Below are 10303 nucleotides of genomic sequence, written 5' to 3'. Positions count from 1 at the left end.
CTAGGCTATATGTTCTTGAGCTGGTTGGACAGCAACAGATAAACAAACCTACAGTAGCTATATGCCAGTAAAAGTTTTCAGGACATGGGGAATCTGGGAGAGATAAGGGATTGTAATGACTGCCCGTCCCATCAGCTTTATGACATGTTTTATGGACCGCAACCAACAATCACAATAGATATCCTCACCTTTCTTTTCCTTACAGTAAAAGAAGGAGATCGACTTCCTTCTCCGTGGAAACAATTAGCTATTAGTCATGACTCTGTATAACTATTAACTGACTTGAGATCAGATCTGCTCCTTCAGTCTTCTCCCTGTCGGGCTTTGTGTTGTGGGTCTGTGTCAGTGACGTAACTGTAGCCTACTCAGGTTGTTCCTCAGACAAAACGCCGGTTCTCGTGATGTAAACTGTTGAATTTTATGTTCGTGTGTTGACCTCGGGGTTTCGGCTGGACGGGGCAATTCGATGATGGGAAGTGGTGAGCGGAGAGGGGACTTGCGGTGGGCGGGGCCTCTCTGATGATGTCAGAGGAAACCTCCCTTATAAAAACCTTCCCGGACGACCGAGCATCACTCACAGTTGAAGGAAATACAGCAACAACACATGACAATACTAACTGCTGTTTCATAACCAGGTAAGACAGAATACAATACATGAAATGATAAACGCAACGTTTATTATGATTATTATTATTACCTTAGCAGTAGTCGATTATTAGTAGTGTTTATTATCATCATCATCATTATTATTATTATTATTATATATTATATAGCCTATTATTTTAATCATCATCATTATTATAATAATTTTTACACCTGTATTAAATTTTTCTGAGAAGACATAAATACAGTTTTTCAACTTTGCTATTTATCAGTATTTGAGTCTTGCTCACTATCCTGAGGAGAAATACAGTTATCTCATTCAGCTTTGTTCACATGTTCACAACCAACTTTTTCTAACAACTTGTGCACCAAATACTTACTTGGTCTATTTGCATTGATTGTTTTTATAGTGAAATTGGTCAGTGCTAACAGAAAATGACTAAACATGTGATTCAGGGGTGACTGAACTGAAAGTCTGCAGGACATGACTGGAACTGGCTGTCTGCAATTTTGTTGATGTGATGCATCCTTTAGTCTGCCTGACTAAGCCAGACACACTGCTGGGGGGAATATAAAATCAGCTGTTTTGGTGTGTGTGTGTGTGTGTATGTGTGTGTGTGTGTGTGTGTGTGTGTGTGTGTGTGTGTGTGTGTGTGTGTGTGTGTGTGTGTGTGTGTGTGTGTGTGTGTGTGTGTGTGTGTGTGTGTGTGTGTGTGTGTGTGTGTGTGTGTGTGTGTGTGTGTGTGTCTGCACAGTCACAGACAAACAGAGCTTGTGCTATACATTGTGACTTTATCTAGAATCAACAGGGAAGTAACACTAATTGCAGAGTCATGCTTGATTTTAAATAACAGTGCTAGGCTCAACATCACATGATGTTGTGTTAACAATCACCATCACATGGTGTTGACATTTGAGTTTTTAGCAGAGTGAAGCGAAGCCACATCCAGCCTTCTGCAGTACAATGACTCATGGAATTAGTAACATATAACATAAAGTCAGACATGATGAAGAGATTTCAACATCTGTTAAACCCCCCATTGTTTCCTCCACAGGTCTCAATGGACTGGACCATTTTTGTAATTTTGCAAGTCATATTACAGCCATCATTAGCAGGTATGTATAACAACTGAGTAGACTAGAGCACAAACAGGACAACAACTGCTGTGAAACCTATTAAAGCTGTAAAATCATCTCATGACCATAATAATATTTGTATCATTTCCCTGCAGTCTTATTCACAGTTGAGGCTGAGCAAACCTCGTATCTATCAGAATTTGGGGGAGATGTCGTGATGGGCTGCAGTTTTCAGCCTAAACCAGCAAATCCTGCTGTTGACTTGAAGGTGACCTGGCACCGGATGACCTCTGGTGCTGCTCAGGAAGTCTACCAGATGGTTAACGGGAAAGGGCATTCGGCATCTCCAGAGTATCAAGGACGGGTGAGGCTTCTCACTGAGGAACTAAAGGACGGCTGGGCCAAGTTAGAGGTTAGTAGCCTACTGGCAGTGATATGTTCAGACATTTGTTGGGAAGGTGGGGGGTTATTTCTTGTAAAACAAGACAAGGTCACATCCTAGTATGTAGCTGGACCACCTACAACGATATGTTGCTTTTATACAACCTTGACGGCTGTAATTTTAGCCATATTCCTTCACTCTAGCAGCCAAGTGAGCTACTCTACTGGGGCTATATCTTTTATTTTGTCTCACCCTCAGCTCACAGCCTTCATCTGGGATTAGTTGACTTTTTATTCACTTCAACTCTAGGACAGAACAGACTTTAGGCTTAAAGGCAGGTCTGAAGGTCTTCAAATGTTGAGTTGGTCATAGGTTAGTGAATCCTCAACCAACTATAATTGTTGTTTCCTCCCTATCTTCTGCTGTAATGGAGGTAAGCCTCATGTATTGGAAGTAGAATCAGGAGTACAGTAATATCAGTCAGCATCTCTGGTCCAAAAGAATCCTCTTTAGTGAATCCCTAGAAACATTATCTGATTCATGTAAGTATCAAGTAGTCACCATGTAGTCACCATTCAACATCTGCACCCCCATCATACCTTTGGTGTTTGAGGTGGTGCAAAAAATGACTGCACTTCATGAGAGTTTAATTGATAAGCAAGCTATAAGATATAGCAAGGAAAGAGAGGAACGGGAGAAGAGAAGAAAAGAAAAGAAAAGAAAAGAGAAAAATGTTTGTTTCATTAATGAGAGCATACTGTCATTCGTCCATGCACTGAGGAACTCTTCTTCTTTTTTCACTTTTCAGGTTTCCGGCCTCAGGATCAGTGACTCCGGGACCTATCAGTGTATGGTGCAGACTATAGAAGAAGCTGATTATAAAACAATATCATTGTCTGTTGTAGGTAAGCACTGAGTCTATGAGAGTGTAACAGATTTTAGGAGGGGATCTCAGGGGCTTTGTTTAAGGAATGCTGTTGCATAATGACCACCGCTACTGGTCATTTCTGGGCAGTTAGACCAACACTCATCGTGAAAATGAAACTAACACCAGTACTACTCATTTTGGTTAAGAATGCCATTAGTTTACTGGCAGATGAACTTCCCCTTATGGATATTGTGCAAGATGTCATGACCACAACTTAAAATTCTATCACAGTTCACGTAAAGACAGTTATATATGTATATATTCTTATCTCTAGCACCTTACAAAGCAGTGACTAAGCGCATTGAGAAGGCTGCAGAGGGGGATGAAGTGTTGTTGACGTGCCAGTCGGAGGGATACCCGGAGTCGCCTGTTGTCTGGCAGGATGGACACCAACAAAAACTCACATCCAACACCACTGCTGTATCAACACCAGACCAACTCCTCAGAATCACCAGTCAGATTCGTGTCAGCTCTTCGGGCAAAAATAACTACACATGTGACTTCACAAAACGTGGCCACTCTGCAACATTTCTTGTCCCAGGTACATAAAAAAATTTTATTTCCTCCATGGCTCTATGACCATGTAACTGCAAGTCAGTCCAATGTTACAATGTTGTTATCAGCTGTCTCTTGCTTCCTGTCTGCTCTCTTCTGCCCAAAACTACCTACACACCCCTCTTCCTTTGTGCTGCTATGTTGATATTTCCAGTTTCCTGTAGGGAACAGACATTAAACTCCTTGCTGTTTTCTTTGAATAAAAGTAAAACTGAAACAGCATTATCCTGATGTGAACCCGTAGGCTGACACAAAAAGAGCGACTGTCAGTAAGAAGTTATACGAAATATTACAGGAAATACCTCAACCTACTTATCACACCGTACCACTGTTTCCTGTTAACTCCAGATTTTCATTTGATAGATGTGTAAAAACGTAGGTGGTGTTTGAACTCTGACGGATGTAGCAACATGTAGGTGTGTTGTTATAGGATGTTTTATCATAGTTGAAAACATGTGGGCTGTTTTCGCACGTAGGTGTCTCATAGAGGATTTGCTGATTTGGATATCTGGGTTTGACTGGTACGGTTGAAGTACTAACGTTGCATTTCAGGGAATTACTGCACCTGAAAGCATAGTTTTTTTATTTTGATGCTGAATGGAGGGAAATGAACTGTAAATACAACAACAAAAAGTACAAAACTAAAAGAAGACCAGTGAGTTTGCATGGCTGGTTAAAAATGCTATTACACAAGCATAAGTCACTTTAACCGCTGCATTTAATAACCCTTAACCAGGAAGGGGAAGTCTGGGATGCTTGTCTTTGGTATATTTGGTTATTTCCAGTGGTGGGAAGTAACAAAGTACATTTACTTAAGTACTGTACTTAAATACAAGTCCACACATTTCATAATGTATTTTAAACTTGCACTCCTCATATCAGAAGGACATAGTGTACTTTCTACTTCACAACAATAATTTGACAGCTTTAGTCAAAGGTTACTTCTGCAATAACGATGGCTGATATAACAAACTTTTAAAGTACAATACATCACATCTATAAAGATTAACTCAGTGGTTCCCATCCTGTCTGTTTCAGGTCTGAGCTCCTCTGAATGAATCTTCAGTGCGTCATTTATGGTCATTTATCATTTAGAGAGACTAAGGCACTGCTTCTAACTTTAATATATTAACCATATTTTGCTGCTGATACACACATCACTTGTACTTTTCGCTGAATTAGGAGTTTTCATGCTGGACTTTTACTTGTGGTGTTATATTTCTACACCGCTGTATTGGTACTTTCACTTCAGTTGAGGATCTGAGCACTTCTACCACTACTGGATATTTCCAGAATGCCCAGACTTGACAGACGATATTAAAAGCATTAGTGTGAATTGTGACATGCTGACACTTGTCCTGGAGCTCTCATTGCACAATCACAGTATAAATGTGATAATGAAAGTCCTGAGGCACATTTTAATACTTTTACACACTCTTTTCACAGATGAAATACCTGTTCCACCAGAAAAGAACGATGCTGTCATCACTGTATTGTGCATAGGAGTGGTAATGGTTGCCATTACCATTGCAGTCCTCATTTTTCGTCGAAGAAAAGGTACGTGTACAGCGCAGAAACATGTCAAAATCAGATACTCTGACATCCAGCAAAAAAAACAAACATGATAATGCATCATAATTCCACAAACAGTTATGGTGGAACATTAAAGTGACACAGTGACTAATGGCAGCAATAAACTGTAGGTATTTCACAGCAACACATACATATGCAACAGATTATCAAAATTATATGACAATCATTTTGGCCACTGGGACATTTGAATGCAGGATCTGATAGGAGCTGAAGGCAGATTGTGGTTTGGGATCTCACGGGGCTGGATTTCCCTTAGTGTTTACAGTGAGAGAATATTTGGAGGAAATAAGAGTCAAGTCAAGTTGTTTGGTGGCAGGCCAAGTGCAAAGGTTTTAAGCGTGTTATTTCCTCATTGTAAGTATTCACACTCTGTTCACTGTCAAACACACAAACCATTAAAAAAAGACATACAAGATACTGCAGTGAGTTAGGAGAGAGTAGAGCTCTGAATAAAATAAAACCACAACCAAAACTGAAAAGTTGTCTCAAGTTTCACCCTCAAACAACTTATTGTAGGGCTGAACTCATTAGTCAGCATTGAAACTGCATCTTTCCCATAGCGATCATTAACTTTTTTTTTTTTTTTTAATATTTGGCAAGTGTGCTGAGAAATTTTGTATCCTCTCAGTGAACAGTTATGAGTCACTTTAACAGGAAAGACAATGCCAGCTCCCGAATAGTCTTAATACATGTTGACTAAAGTCATTTCATTTGCCACTGAAAAGAGGAAGTATCACTGACACGGTATGATATTTTTATTTCCCAATTTGGCACCGTTAGATTTGTTTGTCATTTGGCTTTTGAGGGAATTTTATCAGCATGTGACTCCCTGTCTGTTTTCATGAGAGCATGACATAGCTCCCCTGGAACTTACATGTACTAACAACGACATAACCACAACAACTGGAAACACCCAGTCAATCTTGGTTTGTGTGACAGGGGAATTTGATGCTATTTGTGAACGCATGGGTGGTTTTTCAGTATAGCACATGTTTAATCCCCGGACACCTACATCATTTCAACAGAAGGTTTATCGCACGTTTCTCTACAAATGAATGTATTAACATTATAAGAAGTCTGACCTCACAGCCTTAGTCACAAAATATCTGGGTGTCCTCATTAAACTAGCATCAGGAAAGAATGAATGTTCATAGGGGAAAGTTTGTTCGGAAAAGTGAACAAACAGTAACCTTTTAGATATAGGAAAAAAAAACTGATAAAACAACCATTGTACTAAACAGAGGATATGTTAAATATAAGATTGAAAGAGAAAGAACTGTGTAATTATAACAAGCAAAACTGAATAAACAAAAATGTGAATAATAATCAGAAGCAGAAGTAATAATCTAATATCAAAAATAGAGAAAGATAAATTAATGTAAAACTCTTGTAAAATAGATTTTAATTTCAAAATTAGGATCTGTACACTGTGTAGTGTCAAACACACACAAACACACCAAGACTTTCACCTTTGCATTACCCTTGCTTACAGACACACACACACACACCCATACACTTGATTAATGGCATTGTTTCTCTTGATAGGATTCAGCACTCTGGTCGATAGCCGGGATAAACCTGTTCTCATTACTATCCGTGAGTCTAAACAGAGCTTTTCATTGTACTTTTTCTACTCTTAACTGTCAGTGAGTCTTTCAAGGACCTTGAAATGTCACTATTACCACAACAATTTTGTGGTACTTAACTCACAATAATTCTTGCATAACCTCAAATTATTATACTTTCTCGCATTCCTCATTTGTATGTTAGGTGTCACTCATCTTTGATAGATAGAAAGGAGCGACGATGTATTTTTCAATGCTCTTTTCTAAAGGATGAAATGCAAATGACTTTATCAACTAAAAATTAGCTATTCAATACAATGAATCTGCTGTATCATGTCTGTTCTTTACGGCACTTAACATATGTAGAGACAACACCGTTACATAAGACACTCAGGGTTTGAACGTGGTGCTGCATGCGTTAACAACACACCCCAACAGATCAAGAATAGCTCTGCTTTCACACTCAGCCAACAAACATTACTTTTCTGCATATACACATTTTTTTTATATACTTAACGTTACAGCTATTAAAAACAACATTTTCACAGTTTACTACAGCCGTGATGATGGCAACAGAACAACCAAAGCTACACCTCATGAAAGACTTTAAAAGGTTGCATTCATACACTTGGGGGCATCTCAGGACACAATTTTCTCTTCCATGATGATCATCCATTTCACCATATATTTCACGAATCTCATATATTCCTCGGTGGCCTGGCTGTGTGCGATTCTCTTTTAGCAAAATTGACTTATCATGTTGTCTGGATATCATTCCCATCCTCAACATTTTTCATGTGATCAGTTATTCAATGTAAAGCAGATTACGACAGCAATGATGACAGATTAGTGTTTGTATAAGCATCCACTGTGTTTTATAATGTTGCTTTCTTTTCTTTTAAGGACCCGATGAAGCAAATGAGGAAGAGAGATCTGGTTTTAATGATGGTAAGGGACTATTGTTTACATGATTTCTGTTTTTCAGTTGCTTCTTCCAGAAATCTGTGGGTTTTTTTCAAGAGCAATAAACTGCAGAGTTTCATTCATTTATGACCATGATTTTTTTTTTCACGCTTTTTGTTGTTTTCAGCTTGCACGGAGGAAAATCTGGGGGCGGTTCTGAAAACCTACTATTCTGACGTCAACTTCAGCACAGAGGTGAGACGCGTCCTGGAAGCTTGCAATGTGGATGAGCTGCCTCATAGGCTCCAAAATAAGTGAGTCACAGATACCTTCTTTTTTTTTTAAACTGATTGTAAGCATGCCAGACTTGCCTGTTTCTTTCATCTAATTTACAGAAAAATCTTTACTTTTTTATTTCAAACGTTTGAGAACATTAGACATCCTCTCTTCACTTTGGATACCAGAAACATTTTTGTTAAATTCCTGTTCATCTTGATCCATTTTGAACTTATCGCTTAGGCTATGTCTCTTGGTAAAACTGTCACAGTGAAATTCCAGTATAAACAGCACGCACAACAATTGGAGGATTGATAGATAAAAGTTATGATGGGGTTCAAAGAAGAAAGATACATGTTTGCTCTTGTCTAATTTTGTGGAGGGTGACTCAGGGATCAATACTTAGCCCTGTCTCTTTTTTTTTTAAATCTACAGTTGTTTACAACTCCTTAATGGAATTACTGTAAATATGTCACTACTGATTTATTCCATCTGTATTCAGAAGATACCTTTCTGTGACTGTACTGCTGTACTGTGGTGCAGCTGGTTGACAGAAACACCCACAATACACTTACACTCACTTTTAGTGAGCTGAATAACTGTTGCGTTGGAGTTTTATTGAAAAGCTGTAGTAAAACAGTGTTTACAGAAACTACAGCTATCACAGAGGCATGTATAATGACTTAGTCACCCCAGACATTTGCATAGCGAGCAAAATTCATCTCGCGCAAAATAATTGGTGTTACATGAGCTAGTTTGTGAGGGACTGCAAATGGTGAGCTAACGACTGGCATGCTCAACCACAATGGTTGCTCTCTGCACTGTGCTGATTCAACTCAGCTAGCAAGCTTGTTCGCTGTGTTGTAAACATCACAGCTGTGTACAAAGCATTGCTTTTTCATGGATTATCTTGTACCTGTATATCAAACAGTGGACGGTGCAACACAGCTAATGGACTGTAACTTCCTCTAATTTGGAATTAAAAAGTCAGCGTTTTCCTCATATCGGTCAGTTTTTACAGTTAGGTGATTTCTTTAGGTTTACCATTGAATACAGGATAAAAGGAACTGAAACTTTATATGTGGACAGCTGACATCTACATTTTCTTTTGTATTTTGCATGGGCCTGTAAAGATTACAATCTCAACTCTGCTTATTTCTTTTTCAGTGAGGGCCAGGCCATGAACCTTCAAGCTTTACTCCCAGAGGCTGGAGATACAGTTCTTCTTGAGGGACTCCCAAGAAGCGGGAAGACAACTGCAGCCTACATCCTGGTCTCCTCTTGGGCTGAAGGGTCCTCACATGCCCTCACCAACCTCGTTGATCTCGGCAACCTTCGACTTCTGTTATATGTCGACTGCAGCGAAGTCAAGGGTGACTTGTTTCAGGAAATAGTGACTCAACTCTCTCTTACGGAAAATATATCAACACAGCAGTTGAGGACTTTCTTAACTGGGTCTAGAGAGGCTCTGCTGCTGTTGGACGGGTACAGAGAAGGGAACCAATATTTGGATGAATCCCTAAAGAGCTTCGTCAATGAAGGAAGGGGATGCAGGGTGCTGGTCACGGCCTGCCCAGGACACTGCCCCATGCTTGAGGAGACGATTGGGAGACGAGGGGTGATGAAGCTCCAAACACAAACTGCAAAGTATTAGAGGTCCAAATGTTTGTGATCAATGAATACATTAAGCACTTGCATATTTCACAGCTACTTATATTGCACACTCTTTAAAAAAAAAAGTTTTGTAGGACTGATTGTCAACTTTTTACCTGCCCAAATATGCTGCAAGATGTGATGAATCCAAAGTAATGTACAGTTTGCATATGTGATAAAATAAATTTGAATATTTTCTTTAATTGAACAGTTCTGTCCTTACACATGTCTTAAAAAAGGAACGTCCATCATTTGGCCCGTTCCTACCCTCACTGTGAACCTCTGCAGTCAGATCAGTAATCTGCATTAACTTTTTTTTGCACGCTTCACTAAACCCCCGATTTCAGCTGCACCACAAACTCTGTTTTCATTAGATATGGTAGTTCAAATACTGTGGACACATTTGTTTCTGTTTCTGTTCTGAGTCAGTTCAGGAAAAAAAGAAAGCTCATTATTAGGGTCACTTGCTAGACTGCAAGCAAAGCAGAAACTATCTCAAAGCTCTAGTATTGCTATTAGTTGAAAACGGAACTAACTCTATCAGTATTCCTGGCAAGAGACCTTGCTGATTCCAGTAATATTTAGTTTAAAAAAACCTTCTTGTTTTTTTTTTATACGGTTTTTATTCTCTGGTAACTGCATCTTATATCTTACTGGATTTGTGAGTAATTCAGCTTTTTGTTCAGTCAGCATCCTTACTCACTGAGCATATTTTTGTCTATTCTGCAGAATTCCAACAACTGCAACATGAACCTTCAGATAGGTCAG

The 10303-nt window shown here is 39.1% G+C and overlaps 1 protein-coding gene across 1 annotated transcript; it reads left to right on the top strand.

The window, feature by feature from the left end:
- The first annotated feature begins 584 nt into the window (after nucleotides 1–584).
- LOC310995102 (programmed cell death 1 ligand 2-like) lies at nucleotides 585–9844 on the top strand. Its single transcript, XM_083984031.1, has 10 exons — nucleotides 585–635; nucleotides 1659–1719; nucleotides 1836–2092; nucleotides 2871–2967; nucleotides 3265–3531; nucleotides 4992–5102; nucleotides 6684–6734; nucleotides 7607–7651; nucleotides 7794–7920; nucleotides 9050–9844. The coding sequence occupies exons 2-10, from the start codon at nucleotides 1665–1667 to the stop codon at nucleotides 9534–9536; spliced, it is 1497 nt and encodes a 498-aa protein (XP_083840157.1). The 5' UTR covers nucleotides 585–635; nucleotides 1659–1664; the 3' UTR covers nucleotides 9537–9844.
- Nucleotides 9845–10303: the final 459 nt, after the last annotated feature.

Source organism: Trachurus trachurus, assembly GCF_905171665.1.
Source record: "Trachurus trachurus genome assembly, chromosome: 12".
In the NCBI taxonomy this organism is placed as follows: Eukaryota; Metazoa; Chordata; class Actinopteri; order Carangiformes; family Carangidae; genus Trachurus; species Trachurus trachurus.
The sequence above is the reverse complement of the archived record's forward strand: the minus strand, read 5'-3'. Positions and strand labels throughout refer to the sequence as shown.